General features: G+C 40.8%; 1 protein-coding gene across 2 annotated transcripts in view; it reads left to right on the top strand.

The window, feature by feature from the left end:
- ABCG1 (ATP binding cassette subfamily G member 1) overlaps positions 1-14,356 on the top strand; it is a 113,173-nt gene extending 98,817 nt beyond the window's left edge. For both annotated transcript variants that reach the window (XM_069202602.1, XM_069202603.1), the window contains exons 13-15: positions 1,225-1,383; positions 2,151-2,269; positions 5,005-14,356. In XM_069202602.1, the coding sequence (XP_069058703.1) occupies positions 1,225-1,383; positions 2,151-2,269; positions 5,005-5,233 (507 nt within the window). In that variant the 3' untranslated portion in view covers positions 5,234-14,356. The remainder of the gene's footprint in view (positions 1-1,224; positions 1,384-2,150; positions 2,270-5,004) is intronic.
- The last annotated feature ends 5,963 nt before the right edge of the window (positions 14,357-20,319 follow it).

Here is a 20,319-nt window from a genome sequence, read left to right on the forward strand (position 1 = left end):
ACGTTGCAAGTCTCTGCCAATCTTGGATCTTATAATGGCTTCAGTAACTGCTTGCTGTGTTGAAGTACCCAAACCACAATGAAGAACATTATGGAGGATCTGCTCAATAGCATTGATTTTAACCTGGACTGTCTTTGATCCTCCTTGATCTCTCCAAAACCCTCAATACAGGGAATTACTCACTTTGCATCTCCTGGTAAAAATCCTCCTTTGGAACAAAGAGTAGATCACTGCAGTGGTTTATGTCTTCTTTTAATCAAATTATACACAGCAGTGAAACCTTCTCACTTCTAATTCAGAAACTACCTTAGTTAACTTTTGCATGTCACAGAGATCATCCTTGTTTTTGCTTTTAACACTTGTATGATCTTTTGCAGATCTAATTTAGAGGTGCAATATATGTTATCAGATGTATGCCAGTGATGCCCAGATCACAGTATTGGCAAGTCTCTTGCACATGCAATCGATAAGACAACTGTGGCTCTAGTTGAGAATAAATCAGTTTCTTGCTTTTAGGAATGGAAGTCTCTTCATCTCTCCCATTTACCCTTTGGCTTGAATGCTTCCTAACCCAACAGAGGTGCCCCTGACCTCCCAGAAGGAAGGTCAAAGCTGTTCTACATTGTGTAATGCAAGTAAATTGTGTAACTAAGAGCATGTGCCTTGCCTTGGATGTATTCAACGGATACAGTGTCTGCTGCAGAAATACTGACAAATCACCTTGACCCAGGCAAATTTGTAGCACAGTGGGTTATAAATTGGGCAAAATTGAAGTTCAAACTCCAAAGGGCACAGAACCTCTTTTACTTTTTCTGTATGGTTCTTTGGGTACCTTACCTGAGCACTTATCTATATTGGTGCCCTTTCTGTCAGATTCTCAGAACTGCCTATTTGTGCTCCCATCAAGATATATAAATAAATAATGCATGGAATCGTCTTTGCAATCCCAAGGTTCCACCTTTTGGAACTCATTACTTCTGCCTTTTCACCAAGAGATTGAGACAGGTTAAATAATGCAACCATTTGAAAACTCACCTTTTTTCAAGTATGGTCCCAAAATGTTATGGAATAAACAGCATGAAAAAATATTTTAATGTTGTAGACCATATTTTTACACGAGACTGGCTTTTATTGTCAGTGTATTTGTTATATAACATTTATTTTGTGAATACTGTAAATGTGTTTTGGAAATGGACAATTTGAATGTTTGTCTTTCTTTTTCAGATTATATTTCCTGTAGCTTACTGCAGTATCGTATATTGGATGACATCACAACCTTGTGATGCACTCCGATTTGTCTTATTCTCTGCCCTTGGGACAATGACATCGCTAGTGGCACAGTCTTTGGGACTTCTTATAGGTGCAGCTTCTACATCATTGCAGGTACTAGGATCTTAATTTATCAATAAACATCAAAGTGTTGCCACTCCACCTTAATTTTGAAGAGGCGAGTAATGGATGTGGTGATTCTGATTTTGTAAATAATGCAACAGATTTATAAATGTTGTCAGCACTTGACAGACTCTTCATCTACTCTTTAAAATGTGCATGTTTCTTATTGTATTACTTTTTTACATATGTATCTGAACATGTACAGATATACACCATTTTGAAAGTAAACTGACGCATCATATGACAGGGATAAGACAATTTCCTCACTTTTGCACTAACTTGGTTGTGTCTCTATAAAAGCACCCCAAACCCCACTCCCTTCAATCAGAGTTCATGCTTGGAAAGTTCCTCTGGGAGGGGCTTCTATTTTTTTATAACACCCAACACTGTGGGAGGGGCGATGACATTGGGAAGGTTGTTCTTACTGAGCTTTAATTTATTTACATTATTTAAAGGGAGTAGTTGTAAGACAGATCATAATGGATTTCTACAGAGGATTACTGTTTAAATCCTACCAGTTGCGACTACTATGGAAACCTTAAAGTGTTATTAGGAAGTGAGAACTTACCAATATTCCATTCTACAACTCCTAATAACCATTATTCCATTTTGGCCAATATGGATATCTGGGACCCTCCAATGCCCAGTGCTGGCATTATTTGCAGCCCATGGACGAACCATTAGCATTCCCCATGTTATAGCTTTTATTCTGTGAAACACAGAGCAGAGATAGATAAATTGTTACAATTTCCTTTCAGGTGGCAACATTTGTGGGACCTGTGACAGCCATTCCAGTACTCCTTTTCTCCGGGTTCTTTGTCAGCTTCGATACAATTCCAGCATACCTTCAGTGGATGTCATACATGTCCTATGTCAGGTACATCTATTCATTGTGTACTACGATCTATATCAGTGGATTTTTTTCAGTAACTCCATCCTGTTTCTAGTGATAGTTTTCTTGCAAATTACCATTTTGTTTCCTTTATTGAACAAGGCTGGGAAGCATCTATTACATTGTCTTCGATTGCAAATCTACAGACCCCGGTCAATGATTACTAGAAAGCTTGGTTTTCATAAACCCATCCATTTGGTGCACTGGCATGTCCTCCTGGAGTGCACTTTCAGGACAGAGCTTGGAAAGATATTCTTGCCATTAAAAATGTAATGGACTTGTCACAATTATTGCCTTTACAAGGAGATTTTACTTATAATGTAAAAGATACTCATGCTTACATCTAGTACCCCTTTGTGCTTTTTATAAGAAAGAGCAGAACATAGACATCAATAAGGGAAAGACAGGAGTTCCAATTCTTGCTGTTCGATCCTAACTTGATACCGCTGGAACTTCTATTTCTGCGACTGAACACAGGGGTTCATAATGACGGAGGGTCGAACAGAAAGCAAACAGGGCTGAATGAGCCTTCTTTACTTTTCTGGTCTCCTCTACTTGTCCTTTCCCAAGTTCGAACTGAGCTTTGTATGATTAACATTTTCTTGGTGGGCTGTAGGCTAAGGGGCTTCTTTCAGAGGATGGGGTAAATGACTCAGACAGGCACCCATGGCCACATTTTTGTTGTGGCCTTCTGCACTGTGGGATGGCGTGAGCATTCTTGTCAGGGCTGTTTGTTGTTTCTAATCTGGCCCAACCTTCCCCGCCCCAATTCTAACCTACCGTTGGCAGTCAGTATAACGCAATTGAGAGACAAAGGGTAGGACAAGAGCTCAATCCTATGAGGCTGTCTACCCAAAGTATCTGGAGAATCGATATTATGTGCCTGATACATCTTACTGACAGTTTTTATTGACAGCCATTGGTATTATCCAGGCCACGACTAGTCACACCAAACTAAGGAAACAGTAGATAAAACATTGAGTGAGACTTCATCTTGGTGTAGGAAGGTTGTTGTATCAATATCAGAAATACACAGGGAAGAGAGAAAAATCTTAGGCCTTACTGTCATGCAAATATATTTGCACAGTGGATTCTTTCCAGGATTGTAATCTTTACACTTCTCCCAGATGCCTTGCTTCACCATACGAAGACATGGATTTCGACGAATCACCTCTCAATTTCTGGACTGTCTTGTTTTATACTGTTTTTAATTAGTTGCTGATCATATTTCATTTAAACTCATACAAATTATATTTGCCTAGATAATAGCCTTTGTTGCAAATCCCTAAAAGTAAGGCACATTATTTGTTTCTGATATTTACATTTGTAGACATTTACATTTGATTTATATTCTTATTAATTTTTATAGAAAATGTAGACATTGTTGATATAAATCTCAAGGATGTCCAAAATGTCCACAACAGAAAAAGGACCAAATGCACCTGTATAGGAATAGGAATAGGCATAGGGGGATATCTTGATAAGAACTATTTTGGACTGTCCTAAACATACAGGGGCCTTTCTCGTGGACCTTTAGCACCTTCCTCCCTTCTTTTTCTCCTGTCCTTCTTTTTCCAGTCTTCACCTTATCCTCTCTTTCTCTCTGTCTCTGACCTCTCTTTCTTTCATGCTGTATATGTAGGTATTTGCATGCAGCAACTGATACCCAAAAAGGTATCCTGGTGCTTCCTGGGCTTAATCAAGATTCAAAGAAAACTTAGTAGGACAAATTAGTCAAATATCCAGGTTTTCAGTGATATCTGAAACTAGGTGATTTGATAAAACTCTTACAGTGACAAAAAACACATTCCTGTGTTTAAAAAATCAGGAACAAGAAGTCATAGTCTCTGAGATGGGACGTTTTTACCTTGGTCAGACGAAGGAGGTAAAGATGTGCATATCAAAAATGGCAATCAGGGACATATGGCTGAACGTGCTTTAGCTGTAAAGGGGACTAGATCTGAAGTAGACTCCATGGTAGATATATAGAACTTTGTACAAAATATGTTTACCTTCAGAGAGGGAATGATGAGACACCAGTGAGTGCCTTAGCAGGTTGCGGAGAATGCAGCCAACTGTGCTCTTTATAATCCAAAGTTGTGTAACAAATATCTTAGGGAGACCTTGTTAGATTGAATGGTCAGTCAACAATGAAAAGGGATGAATTGAGTGGAGGTGTGTATAGTGCCAACTTGCGACCTGATGGGCAGATATAAGAGTTGAGACCAATAGGCAAGGGAGGGAAATTTAGTAACTAGAATCCAAATTCATTAGCCTTGTAGGTCAAAGATTGATCTTGTATTTTCCAAAGACATGATCTACCTGCCCTATAAGACTCTCCTATTTGCTTTGCCTGTCCATAGTTGTGGCCCTTATCCCAAAGGCCCACGTGCTCTCCTTTGCTTCATCGCTTCAGGATCTTTAAAAACAATTTTACATTTTTTGCTGTCCAGTGGAATCTTATTTTTGTAATTGAACGAGGAAATAGGAGGGAGAGAACACATTTCTCCCATCTGAATATTATGTGCACTTTGGTGTTGCTAATAAGTATTTACAGAATAGAAATGAATCATAGCATAAGAAAGATTATGTTGGAGACAACAAAATTAATGAATTCCATCACCATGATGTTCAGGTGTGTAGAATCAAAGAGGTAACATTTAAATTTAAATGAAAGTAGAAACCCTTGAATACTGACCAGTACTTTTCTCCTTTTCCAGGTATGGATTTGAGGGAGTAATCCTTTCTATTTATGGGTTAGACCGAGAAGATCTTCACTGCGACAAAGATGAACTCTGCCACTTTCAGCAGTCGAAAGCTATCCTGAAAGAGCTCGATGTCGAAAATGCCAAGCTCTACCTGGACTTTATTGTTCTCGCCATTTTCTTTGTCGGTCTACGCGTCATAGCCTATTTTGTGCTCAGGTACAAAATCAGAGCAGAAAGGTAATAGAAAACAGGACCAACTTAACCATCAGAAAAAATGTTCACGTGGAGCAGAGGGTATTTGTTGTTAGACGTCCTACGTCAATCCAAGACCCGTTCGTGGAGATCCAGACACTTTCATCATCAGTGTTAGTGAGAGCTGTACTGGACCATTGCATCCACATTGTTCAAGTAAAGTGTTCACTTCGATCAGCTCACTTCTTCATTATGCTTTCTAGCTTTAAAAAGCCAGAAAAAGAAGGGAATTTAGCAATGGAGATTTTCAGACTTTTTAACACATTAGAGATTTAGTCAATCGGATTACTTGAACTGTTCTCATTCATGGGTTACTTAGCTCATAGTAGAGCCGTTGCCAGTGGCATTCATGGATTTGGTCAGTGGTTAATGGGAGAAAACAGAACTCAAAAGTGTTTTACCATTTAAGGTTTTATTTTAATATTTCTAATTGAGAACTTAATCTGTGAAGTATTACCAGAGTATTTCATCGACGCATATGGCTTTCACGACTGGGTCTGTGCTAAAGAAGGCCTCTGAATGGAATGATTGGCGGAGGCCATCTTGTTTTGCTGCCTGTAACCATGATGGTGATGCTTCCTTTGTATTTTCTGCTGTCATCCAATTCTAGTATTTTCTGTCAAGAGCTGGCCTCGGTAAAAAGAATCTGAAACAATATGACGACAGCCAGTAGTGAGTGCTCATAGTGAGTGTTCGTTTTATGAAATCTATCGAAAATTTAGCAGTGACTTAGTAGGAATTTTGAATTGTGTGGCAAACCCTGCAGATTAAATTCTGCTACTTCAGAGAGCCACAATCATAAAAAGTGACCATTGTTTCTATTCGCAGACATCGTCTTCCACGAGCCGAACACTTGTCCCTTTTGGTGAATCCTGTGTGATAGAAATGCTTGATTTTTAAAAGGGTGCACTTTATCACTCCGTCCCTCATTTCCATCTGAACACCACTCCACTACTTTTGTAATGCCTCACTATTTTTCAAGGTTTATGGAACTAACAAAGCTTTTGCACATTCACCCCTTTACCTCCCTCTTATGTTTACAGAATATATCTCCCCGTCTATATAACATCCTTCCTTGTAAATTTCAATTTAAATACATTTTAGTCAAATCCATGCAATATAAAGTTAAATATATATTCAAGAAAAAACAAGCTGAAGATTGGGTGCCACCAGCTGTCGACTGGCATTAGACTTACAGGGAATGTAATGAATTATAAAGCAAATTCAAGTGATAATATCCCATTTTTAACTCTGACGCTACCCTCTCAGCTCCTGTGCCTTGAGAAGAAAGCCCTCATTCAAGAGACACAATCAGTCCAGATGTTGTCGCAAGAGTTTAAGGTGTGTGACATATGAGTCAAGAGGTCCTACGGGGAGCACCAGGCTTATGTTTGTATGGCTGTCCTGAGATACAATGATGTGCAAGCTAAAAGTGGGAGAAACAGTCCCCAGAGGTGATCTCTATGATTCTAAGCCTCTACTTCATGCATTTCCATCTTTGTGTTCTCTGGTATAGATCACTGTCCTTTTATGCTCACACTGATAGTCGTTACACAATACAATTAGTTATCAGGGACACTTTGGCTCTATAATTTTGCTTTAACACAATGCGCCATGCGTTCCCCAAACTGCCCAAGATGATATGTACTGTAATCAACACTAAATAGTCCAGTGTCTAGCATATTTTATCAGCTGTTGGGGACCTCTCAAATTTCCAGGTTCCATGCCTCAGAAACTCATCTGTTCAAGGTTTTGTGATTGCCTTCTGGTACTTCTAGGCACTAATTATTTATTAGCATTTCTAAAGCGCTAGAGTCAGCTGTAGGTATTTCTGCACTGAATTTTCAAAGGCCATTTCTGCAAATCAGCAACCACTCCTATAACATCACATTAGCCTTGTAGTGGAAAAGACCAGGGGGCAGATGTATCATAGTGTTGTGTTGCCCTTGCGCCACTCAAGGTAACACAGGGGCAATGCAACACTAAAGGCAGATTTACCAAGTAACGCAAGGCCACCTTGCATAGCCCTGCAGTGCATGGTAAATCTGGAGTAATGCAAGACAGCGCAAGTCTCTGCCCTGTGTTACTCTGCGCCAGGGAGGCATTCCATGGGTTTAGAATGGGTGTTCCCATGCATCCGCCCATGGATTTTGGCACATTCCCATATTTACTGTGAATAGTAGACCTAGGAGTATGTAAAAATACAATGCCTTCCAAGGGGAGGCATTACCAAGGGCAAATATGTTTATTTCTCCCAGTTTTTTCCTCTTTCTATGGGTGCTGCTTTCCGCAGCTCACATATAAAGAGGAAAAGCCTCAGTGGACTGTTTTTCTGCAGGAAGATGTCCCTCCCTACACACAAATATTCCTGCCTACAATGCAGGCACCCTTGCACCATGACGCAAGCGTGTCTGCGTTGCAGCGCAAGGAGAATACAAGAATGCACCATATAATGTTTAAATATGATGCATCCCTGCCCTCTCCCTTTCATTCAGGGCAGTGCAGCAAAGTGTATTGCTACGTTGTGTGAAAGACTGATAAATCTGGACCCAGGTTTTAGTAGCTTTCTAAATTTCCACATTTTTTTCTGATCTCAAATTCAGTAAGAGTCTATTCCAGGGCTTAGCAGCAAGCTCTGAAAAATATCTGCCCCCTGTTCCCTTAAACTATATAACACCGGGTAACCAAGCTTTTTCTGAGCGCAAACTGTGTCTTGCAGTATGGTATGTAAATCTATAAGTCAGAGGGTTATGTCTACCACTTTATAATGCCTTATGAAGTACGCATAAAGACTTAAAGTTGAACCTCCGAAAAACTGGAAGCCAATGGGGTTTATTAAGGCTTTTCAAGGTGGAGTTATGTTTTCTAATGTTCAGCATCAGTAGGGTTGTATCATTTTGTACTAATTACAGTTTCTTCAAGGTTTATGCGGAGCGTCCCAGATATACAGTAATCAAGTCTTGCAGTCACAAAAGTATTGATCAACTGTACTCTCTACTGGATGGTGTAGAGATGTTAATCCACTTTAAGATTTGTTGTGGGATCAGGGGCCAACACGGAAAGGGTCCCTGGTCTCACAGGCTTTACTATTTGTAACTGTTTCTGAGTCGCAGAGAAAATCTGTTTAGAAATTGATGGGTCTCAATAAATTTGATTCCAAGATTCTTTACTGAATGTACTGGGGTTAGATTCTGACCTAAAGATGTGGTCTGGAAAGTCAACTCCCACAGTATTGACTGACAAAAAGCTGCCAAAGTTTCAGTCAATGCCTTCGTTTAATTTCAGATTTTTGGGGGGCATACGGCAACGAACATTCTCCAGTCCAGTTTATAAATTGACTGCGCTGATATTCGGAATCCCACCAACCACAGATAGAATCTGGGTAGCGTCAGTGCCGATGGTCCACAGGACTGGTTCAGATTGGCCAGTGGCGCCACACAAAAATTAAAAAGTAGGGGTAAGAGCACCGATTTTTACAATACTCCACACCCACAACTGTCTAGTGGCTGAAACACAAGGATCTAACAACTTTTTGAAGCCATTCTAATTCTTTGTCATTGAGATACTCAAAGACGCCAAACGATTTAAAAGCTTACAGCAGTCCAATAGCATCAAAGGTCCAAGAAGATCAATGTATGGTAGGTGTCGGTGGCAACCAACATGCAGAGGTATGTTTCGTTGATCGTAGGTTATCAACTATTGTCCTGTTTATTTCACTGTAAATTCAGGGATGCCTGGACAGTAATGCACAGACAAAAACTGGACTGGATGAGCTAATAATGAATGGACGGACTTACTAATGAATGGATGTGGGAACTTGAGACCTCTGGAGCTGTGTACCTAATGAATTTTGAAGTTTAGGAATCGCCTTTGCTAGGAACCACGTGAGCTGCGGTCATGTGCACATCTTTGAAATGAACACCACACGAGTCATGGATGATGTTTCAAGGCGGTTGGGGTACTCAATGAGAGCACTTGTCAGTTGTCCTCCTTTTTTTCCATATACAAATTATTTGCTCATTTCAGTCTTGTTAACTCACAATTAACTCATCTTTTTAAGTTGCAAATAAAGTTAGTTTGCAATTTAGTATTATTAATAGTATTACTATTATTATTCCATTATTTTCTTTATTGTTTATATGTTACGTGTTTTTAAAATAAATATTGATACTAAAGGGGTGTCCTAAAAGTGGTACAGTCATGTCACAGTCCCAGGGGTGTCTGGGAGCCCAGTGGGTTGGGTGGACATTTTAGCATCCACTAACATTTTTTGAATAGAATAATAAATTTGTACTAAAACACATAATCCATCGCTGTTGTCTGTGTCATTTCACCGGCTGGCTCGTGAAGGGCTCGCTGCTTGCTAACACCATTCCCATGGTTGTTGTGTCTGAGAAGAGTTACATATGTGCTTTGTCCTCCGCCTCTCCCTGTCTTGGGTTGATTTTGCGAGTTACAAAGTCAGTATTTCCGATGCCCAGTGATGGACTTTCTGGCCAGATGATACAGCCCGCGTGGCCTTGCTCAGCTGTGCAGAGCTCACAGGCCTGTGCAGAAATTTAGAGGGCGCAACTTGTTCCCACGGATAAGTTGTAACTTTCACAGCCTTCAAGGTTTTATGTGATTCGCAGATAGTGGAGTAGATGGCACGGGGCAGGCAGTGTGTGGGAGATTTCTGCAACGCGTGGAGCGTTTTAATATATTCTGCAGTGAGCAGAGGCACCTAGGAGGTCGCAGGCGACCCTCAGAGGAGAAACCGTAGACTAGGGTGCCCACCCGGGGGGAACTTTGTTGCTCGCGTCATAGAGGACATTTATTTACAACCACTTATTCTTTTTTCATCCTTGTCACAACTATTGAAAAAAAAATCTCATGCAGCACTTAATAGGTCGTTTTAGTGCTTCTAAGCACTGTATATAAAGGTGTTGCTACCACTTAATTTAATTCTACAGTTACCTATTTAATTCTATTTGGCCCTGAGAGTCAAACTCGTGACACTTGTTAGCAGGAGCGTAGCTTGGCCAGGATGACCGGTGGTGAGGGAGGGTTAGCTTCAGATTTCCCGACAATCACGCTGTTACGTAATGTTAAATACATTATACAACAAGCAGGGCGCACGAGATGGGCTTCCGAGCCAGTGGAAAGGGAGAGGAATGCGGATTGGTAGGTGTATCAAGTGAGAGAAAGGGTATTAATGACCAACATTTTTGAAATCTCGAAACAGAGGGAGTGTGTGTGCGTTTTTGTCTGTGTGTGTAAAAATTGTTGATGAAATCCGACAGACCCCTTACCGTACCTGGCGGAGAGCACATGCTATCACAAAATACATTTATTGGGGGGGTGTAACACCTCCCACCCCCCCTTGAAACTACCTCCCTGCCTGCTAGTCACCCGCGGATGTCAGCAGGGAGAGGTGCCCACATGTGACTGAGACCCTAATACTAAACCGATACTGAGCCAGTTTTAAGACCCGGCACGCGCTTGTCATGCTCGAGCATGCAGCATTGTTTTGTAATTGTGGGTGCGTCAAATATCCACACCTAAAGTAGTCTGCAGCAGCGTATGTGAGACCCGGGCCGCCACTTTCCAAGGCACTAGAACAGGAACATTAAAATAAGCATTTTATTCCACCCAGAAGACCCGCGCATTAGTTTGGGGGTCAACACTGAAAGGCTCCATGGTCTTCCCTGTTCCGAGCAACACATCTTGGAATTTGACAAGCTTGCTCCCCTTAAATTCTGCCTGATTTTACGCTGCAAAGGTTATGATTGTGAAAGTCTGGTAATTTTTGTCCCTGATTTAGTCATGAGATGGTATGAATACACGGTTACCTATAGCGCCCTCTGCAGGAAGGTACCAAAGGTGCCACCGACACCTAGGCCTGCTTTTTTTAAGCAACATGGTTGCAACAGGGCACAAATAAACAAGGGGGACTTGGGTGCAAAAAATGCACCAATATTAGGGCACCAAAGGGCAATGAGACAGGGTTGCTAGTCTGGCAAACCAAACTATTAGATTATTAAGAAAATATCCATAGTGAACCAGAAAACCACATAGGAGAATATTATCACAGGCAACATATGGAGTATAAAATACACCGCTGACACCCTTTTCTCTCTCGTTGGGTTATAGGCATCATGTTGTCTGGTTGCTGATGTCCATTTCACGTTTTGGGCTTTTATTCTTGCTCAACTTTCATTTGCATTGAGAGGTGCTTTACTAAATGTGATAACTCTTGTGTACTGTCACACCCCATCCGTATCAGTGAAAGGTACTGCCACAGTTTTTCCAAAGATCATTGGAATGAGTGAGGGACAGATGGATCAGAGGGTGTTTCTTTCAGTGTACATGGAGACAACTATACCGTTTTTAACAGTCCCACGAAGGTCATTACTCACAGCATTCTGCAACTCATCTACATGATGAGCATTTTATGGGAGAAAATAGACTCCACCACACATATATTTAGAGATGGCTGGTAATGCTACATTTTCTGGATTTTGTCTTTCGTTATTGCATCAACGAAATTTGGTGCCATCGAAATTCCTACCTCGATATTCTGCTTGGAATCAGGAGAATTTAAATCAGGCTCTAGGTATTTGCGGCACACATTATCCATTATGTGCCACCATCTCAGTACATATGGGAGGCATTTGTTAATTCTGTAAATATGGGAAATGTGACCAAATCAGGAACAAATATTCTTATCATTCTACCCATCAGATGTGTTAATCATCTATTCACCACTCCACAGGGGCCATATGCACAATGTATTCATCAATCCACAGGGGCCATATGCACAATGTCTAACCTGGCGACCAGCCTAATACAGCTGAAAGCTAAAGTATCCCTCATCATTACCCCTTCGCATCTGGCCACCACATGATAAAGGGCTTCAAACTCTAACCTATCTCCCATTATGTGAGCCATCATACCAATGTAAAAGAAATATGGTTGGTGTCTAGTACAATATAGACCCTTTAGTCTAGTTGTCTAGTTTATTGGTGTTGTGGGCTGGCAGTACCAGTCACAATGCAGATGTGGAGCCTGGCAAGCCATTCTTGGCTTGCTGTGTTGCCTGGTGGCCTGGACTTTGTGGCCACCATCTCCTTGTCCAGCCTTATCTTCTTTTTCTCCATTAATGTCCCCACTAAGCCGTACAGTCATGATAGCTTTAATTTTCTTTGTCCCAGAATTCCAACCCCTTTCAAGAAATAAGGATGTCTGATGTCTATAGGGCATATTCACGTCTACAGTGAAAGAGTGCATGCATCTGTTGTGGTTTGCAACTCTCTTTAAAAAAGGATCACACAGAGTGCTAAACGCATCACTTTTTATTACATGTACTCCCTCAGCATCATTTGCTGTACTCTTCAATCTTGCCAACTAATGTGAGTTGGGTCTGTAATTCGATGTTGCCTGACTATCTTCAGTGACATCATATACTCGTACGTATCCTCACTGATCTGCAAGCAATGACAAAAGTAATGGACATATTAATTATACACGTGCCTATTACTCTCAACAGAAGCTTCGTGAAAGTTCGATATGATCAGTTTCAGTGATTACTATTTGCACCTGTTAATTCTGAAAATTAAAATAGGTTTAGCAATTTGGTGATCCTACCACTTGTGTCAACCATTTTGAGCCAATAACAGAGAAGAAAAAACAGAGAAAAAAGACTCAAACTAATTAGATATGAGCCGTGAAAAAAACGAAGCATTGCTGCCCGCTTATAAACGTGATTACAGCAGTTAATGCCCTTAGCTCAAGGTGTTGACGTTTTGGAATACCTGCCCTGAAATAAGGTGCTGTGTTTAAGGCAGTAATGCCTGCATTCTATGAATTCTAGTTGGTGGCGCTAATCTAGTGCGTTCTAGTGCCCAGGAATCATGACTTCTATTCACAGCTTCCTCGCTTCAACAAATAGTGTGATCATAGCCCAAAGGTGCAGTTCCCTGTGCCTTATTCTCGTTATCTGCAAGAATGATAGTGCTTGAAATCGGTTAAAAAGAGGATAGTCCTCCAGATCAAGAGCCAAACCGACCTTGGTGCTGGGACAGTGTATCCTTGATCTGCTCATCCTGCAATTCTCCATTTCCCCTCACAATTGGATTGACTGGTGCAACCAAGTGAAGTTCAGCAGCATCATTCTTAAAAGAAGCATGATTATAATCTCCATCGAACAGATACAAATAGTCAGACTTATGGAAACCGCCTTAATTTTCAGATCAGACATTCAAATCTTTTACTAGCCTTCTCGCCTAAGAACATCCGCAGAAGCCTCATGGCGGACGTAGACCCCTCTCGCAAAGAGTACGTGTAAAATAGTCTGTTGTATTTCTCGGGTAAGAAATGTAATGATTTTTATAGATATTTATATATATTTTAAAGACGATGTGTTGTCGGGCATAGCCAACTCCATCACATGCGTATCACCCACCTCCAACCTCAGTTCCAATGGATTTGTGCAATGTTCCTCAGTCAATATTATTTTTTTACAAAGATCTTCAATGCAAGAGGCAATGCAATTAACACTTTTAATCAGCGTGCAGAAGTATGCTTACTTACCTGCTGTCTAATGCTAGAGATGATTTTGTGATGTCCGATGCATCACACCAAGGGGTTATTTGCTAAGGCTCTGTGCGTGGCGCAAAGCGACACAAAGCATTGCGTCAATTTACTTACCATTATAAAAGCATGCTGACGGGGCACAAAACGCATGGTGCCGCGCAAGCGCACGGGCAACCCTTAGTAAATAATACTCTCTGTTCGTTAGAAATGCAATGTACTGTACATAAGTTGCTACATGCACGCTGTGCTATATTTGCACTGTTGTAGATACACTGTATTACCAATGTCTTGTTTCGGGTTGCTTGCTACATCCAGAACTAGTATCTCTGGAATAATGCACCTGAATAATTTTTTAGGATATGGGGCATTTTAATGTTAAAATTTCAATCTGTGAATTGTGTTTCGTATATTTTCGAGGAATACTGCTCCTTTAGGGGATTTTATGTGCATCTTTTTTCAGATTATAGGGCTTGTTTTCTGCAGGTAGACTAAAAATGTATGATCATGTACCTGAAAAAAATAAAGTGTTGTTATTTTCAGATGGCTTTATATCTCATTTTAATCAGAGAGAGAGAATACATTTCGTGTATGTTACATACTCTGTAATATGTGTTGGTTCCACATTAGAGGGTATCCCTAGAAAATGCCCTTATCTGTACCTAGGTAACTCTACATGTTAGTGCACGTGCTGCAGACTCTGCAGCTCAGAAACACATAGTTGTTCCCAATGTTCCTCTTGGGTGAATCATCTAATGATGTAATCAGACATGTCTCCAACTGAGCCACTGAAACAAATAATACAATGCTCTCATAGTGCATATCACTTCGTGTTCAGTGGCTTCCCTTCATCTTGCTGCACATGGTATGTATGACTATTGGGCTGTATACATTGATCTATGAATCTATATGTGTATAACTGGGATTTGTATACCACAAATCTAGCAACAGAGCACCATGCAAAAGAGAGGTTTATGATGAGGGAGTCAAAGGGTTCAAAATATATGCACGGCACACATGAGAGAGGAGATGAGTTTGGGAGATGAGTTAACATAGGAGGCAGGTGTGTTTTAAGGAGGGATAGGATGGGCAGGAAACATAATAGGACTACAGGACTATAGGAAGGAGTGGGAGAGAGGAGTCTAACTTGGATGGGCCTGGCAGTGGTTAGGTTACATTCAGCAAGGTTTTGTTTGAAGAAATGATTCTTAAGCTCTTTCCATAAATGGGGATAATAAGGTCTTGTGGATCTGAACTGTAAAAGAGTTCCACTCCTTGGGTGCACAGCAGAAGGATTGTTGTCTTTTTGATCTCTTTTGTGAGTTTCTAATTTCGGGTCTGAGTGTGCTGTTCCTGCATCTTTTGCATATTCCACTGTTCCTCTCACCTGGTACGGTGGAGTTTTGTAGTTGATTTCATTGTAGATGATGCAGTAGGTCTTGAATGGGATGCAGATGTCTTGTGGGAGCCGATGAAGCTCTCTGAGTGCTTCCAAATATCTTTGATGAGATTGGCTGCTGTATGTTGGATGTTCTTCAGTCATCTCAGGTGCCGGGGCATGGTGGTACTGGCCATGAAGGTATTACATCCACTGAGATGAGATAGCATTAGTGCTTGGACAAGCTTCAGCCCGTGGATCAAGGTTAGCTGGTGCAAATGGTTTTTTATCTAGTGTGTTATGTCAAAAGCCTGGGGGGCTGGCACTGTTGACAAGTCATGGAATGAAGCATCCAAGTTCATCTTTGTTTCAGATTCTTACTACTGAAGTCACAGGTGATGAGTGCAAAGTGCATTATTTTGAGTTTGGCAGGTAGTATACTCCATCGAAAATATGATGGATATCCCACCTGCTGTATTACTAGTGCCCTAGGCTACAATACACTTGTAATATAGTAGACAGAATATCTGCCACATTTGTGAAGAAGTTTCCCATTCGTCAAACTCGAAAAAGGGCCAAAAGTGTTTCTTTCTAGGTTTCCACTTGAGATAGGCCTTGGGCCTCCTTGCTTGAAATATAGTGAGCCAATCCTTCAGGTGGTCAATGTAGCAGCCAGATGAGACCCTCATGCAAATCTGGATGTCATTTGTGTACTGGTGAATGCTGATGTCCTTCAAAGCCAGTGGTACTTCCATGGGATCCAAACACATGTTTAAAATCAGTGGCTATAGGTTACAGCTTCGGGGAAGGCCAGAGGGGATGGGGATGGTTTTCAACCTGGAGGGTATTATGTGGACTACCTGAGCTCTCTTCCCCAAGTAAACCACCACAGGCTGACTCGGGGAAAGTTTATTCAGAGAATTATAGTGTCAGGAAGGGCAGTGTGGCCTATGATGTTAGATGCTGCACAGAGTTTGATCGATGAGGACTAAAAGACATGGTTCGCCATTGTCTTAAAATCGGATTGTGTTATCAATCACATCTATTAGACCAGTAGTTCCGTACCTTTGGTCCAGGGACGCCTTGTGGTCCGGGAAGCCTATTCAGGGTGTCTGCGACTGCTTAGAAAATTAAATAATATTAACAGATCAATAAAAGGAATATAAATTTAAAAAAGCAAAATGTAAATCTGAACATTTTAAAATGATCTATAAATGCGAAGAAATGTAAAATTGGAGGCTAAAAATTAAATTGGTGTCCTCATTTTGATTTGTGGAAGCAATGCAAGTGCATCAAACAGAATGTAGTATGGATGACTAGTGCCCTCAAATGAACTTAGAAAAGCTCCAACCTTCCCAATATTATTTTTTATTTTTATATTTGTTTGTCAATTAAATAAATGATTAAATATTCTGTGTATTTGTTTGATAAATGCTTGTTTCTATATTTTTTCTGTATTGTTATGTGGTTCAGAACATCAAAAATGCTTAGGCTGGGTCTCTTGCTTCAAGTAATGATTAAATGGGGGTCTCCAGATTCTAATAGTGATTCATTATGGGTCCCCAGGTTCCACTAATGATTAAGTGGGAGTCCACAGAAATCAAAAGATTAAGAGCCACTGTATTAGACCATGCTACATTTCTGCCTGAATCCAGTAAGGAAAACAAAAAAAGTGATGGACAGATTTCTTGAATTAATCTCTGCCACTGGTAACTACCCTGGGCCAAAATACAGTCCATAGTGTTAATATCCACCATGCAGCTTCTGCTTTCTCCTTGTTTCCCCCCATTTTTTGTGTGCTTTTTCCTTGCTTTTCCCTTGTTTTCACTGCTATCTCCTTGGTTTTTCCCTTATTATTGTAGTACCTTCTTCTTGCTTTTTCCTCCTTTCTCACTGTTTTCTTCTTGTTTTACCCCTCGATTTTTGCACAGCCTCCACATGCCACTCCAGACCATCACCTCACTTACGGAATTTAAGGGCCCTCAAGACCTGGCTGTTCGAATGAGCCTCTGGGACTTGTAAGGGCCTGGATACCCTGTCAGGTGATTAGCCACACTTTACAAATCTTGTTTATTTGATTGCTTGATTGATCCTTAAATTACTAGCAAATATCCATGACGAAAGTGCAGCCTGCTAACAATATAACCATTCCACATATAGGCCACACTTAAAAAAGCTGCAGTTCTTTGTTTTTACAGCCAAGTACATCCTGTGGTGTGGCAGAAAAACTATCCACTAATGTGTATCGTAGCATCGATTTACACCATTTTTGTTGGTAAGCCCTTGTGTGTGGTCGGTGTGATTGTATGTTCAGGAGCCCATCTAGATTTAGGGGCCTTTTGAGATAACTGAGTCGAGAGGTGGATAAAAGAGTTGATGAGGTAATGCTGTCGCTTGCAAAAACACAATCAACTGTAGCAGTTTGCAGATTTCACTTAGTGATGCTTGTCCCCAAATTTATCATCTGATGGTTGAGCCAGTTTACTGCATGGCACCATCTGTGCCCACCTGTGATCTTCAATATGACACTGAGCCAGTTTTGTTTCTTGTCTATCTGAATTTCTGCACAAATTATGGATAATTAGTGTTCCTTGCATTTTCTTCCAACGCTTGCTTGCCTGACTTCAGAGTGACCCACCTCTGGTTCAACTGCTTCAGGAAAACGGTCAAGGGCATATTTATCAAGTAGTTCTATTGCTCATGTGCCTTGCAAAGGGGTGCAAGTGTGATGAAACTACTGAGTTAGATTTGCCAAGCCACACAAGGCCACCTTGCGTGGCCCTGCATGGCTTGATAAATCTAGGGTAATGCAACACAGTGCAAATCACTGCGTTGCATCTCTCTGCCCCAGAGAGGCATTCCATGGGTGGAACCTGGGTGGTCCAACACATCCACTCATGGATTTTGGCATACTCCCAGATTTACTATTACTGGTAGGCCTGGGGGTGCGTCATAATGCTACGCCTCCCCAGGTGATGTGTAACTATATTAAATATCTTTAATTCTCCTTTTTTCCTATTTCTCTGCTTGCTACATTCTTCAGCACACATAGGCTGTATAGAAAGCCAACCAAACTCCTAGACCATCATAATACCATACAACTGGAGGAAAAGTGCTATAGAAGTGCTGATATCATAACATTTTCTGCCTTCATCCTCTCACCCAGTCACCATGTCATACTATGTTAGCTGTAATCCAATATCTCCTGTCATAATGCCCTTTTCTATTCTACCCACTTCCAAGTGGGCCATAAAATCACATATATCAATCAATCGAAAAACCTTTATTCGATTTTAGATAAAATCATAAATGTACAATCACCAGCACATCGTTATTAATATTATAAAATAGAGTTCCGTAAGTCATAGTAAAGTGCCTGTCTAGTGTTTAAAAGGAAATAGCCTGCAAAACAGTAACAACGCTGCAGAATGCAAAATACAAGTAATGACAATTTATGAAACATAATAGAATATAATAAGATATAATAAGATATAATGATAAAAGGAATTAACCTTCCATTAGTTACGTGCTCTTTCTGCTGCCTTTAAAAAGCTGCTAACACTGACATATACCTCAAGGATATTTGGCACTGTGTGGATGCAAATTTTTTAACAAAGGGCTTTAAATATAATGTTAAAGTACAGCCTGAAAAAATCACAAAAAAAACGTAAAATGTCATCATGACCAAAAAGACACGTCATTATTCGGACAAGCTGGCAAACTGTTACTGTACAAACCTGACCCATGAGGAAAACATAATAAATGCCAAACTGACCCTCCTCCCTCCAAACCAGAAAAGCAGGGATCTTTCCCACCGAGTTAAGGGAGATGTAAAAACAGTTGTGTCACTGATTCCTCTGAGGTGAATGTAATCCTTCACAGAACTTTTGGCTACTTCGTCCCTTAGTCTTTCGGATCGACTATACTCCAAGAATCTGAACTCATCAGGTGCTTATCTTTCTTGAAAAGAGAGTTGAGTATGTCAAAGGATTCAGGAAAACCTTACTTAGAGAATCCTTCACATAGGCTAAGCGTGGTAACTTCCCCCGTACTCACAGGATAAGCAGTTTTTAATGATTTCCCTGTTCAGTTCTACTACCTGAGAGGTCCTAACAGGTGCCCAAAGCATCAGTGGAGTCAGACGGACTAAGTCAGAAATATACTGCAATGCCATCTCTGAATTCAGGGTGTAGTGTGAGCTGGCAGGTGGAACAGAAAGGAGGCATCTGAACATATGTTTTTCCTCAATTTGGAATGGTGCAGGATGGAGTAACCGCATATAAGGCAGCAGGGACTCACTGTACTTTGGATATTGACATTAAAGGTAGCATTTACCTTGAGGCTGTGGAATGTTAAATATTGCACTTGTTGATCTAGACATTTTCAAGTGAACATTACTAACCTGGGTGTGCCAAGTACCCAAAGAGTCAAAAAGAATTCCTAAATACGGAAACCATTGACCTTGGTCAAGATGTCACTGCCAGTTTGAAAATTAGATGTTTTCATTTTGCCCAGGCCTGACACCATGATGTGTGATTTGCTGAAGTTTGTGACCAGGTCTAATTCACCCATAAATGATACGTAAGAACCCATCAAGTTACAGAGGGCATTCAGTGTGGGGCCATAGGAATGCATGAATACGTGAAGCCCCCATCATGGCAATATTCTCAGACAATTTATGAAAAGAGTAAACAATATTGGGGCCAAGAGACAGCCTTAGCATACTCCCCGAGAAAGGTCAAAGGGGCCTCCGTTTTTCTCCAAAATGACATAACGGACTCTGGCAGCCAAATTAGCATGAAGGGTGTGAAATAAGCTGGCCATTAAAACCTCAATCCCCAAATCCATCAAAAGCAGCCACAACCTTGTTCGATTGTTGCAGTTAAAGGAAGTTGACAGGCCCATAAAGGCTAGGTACAAGGGGCAGCACTTTGCAAGATTGTATTACCCAAAATGAGATGTAAATTCAAGCACTGCTGGACTATACCCAGCCCTGACCTAAACCCATACTGACAGGGATTTATAATGGTATTCTCTTCAGCCCATAGTTTAAGGCGTGAACACACAACCCTTCCTTTGACATTTGCCATACAATGAGCCTATAGAATCTAGGGGCATTTAGATCT

Source organism: Pleurodeles waltl, chromosome 8 (assembly GCF_031143425.1).
Source record: "Pleurodeles waltl isolate 20211129_DDA chromosome 8, aPleWal1.hap1.20221129, whole genome shotgun sequence".
Classification (NCBI taxonomy): Eukaryota; Metazoa; Chordata; class Amphibia; order Caudata; family Salamandridae; genus Pleurodeles; species Pleurodeles waltl.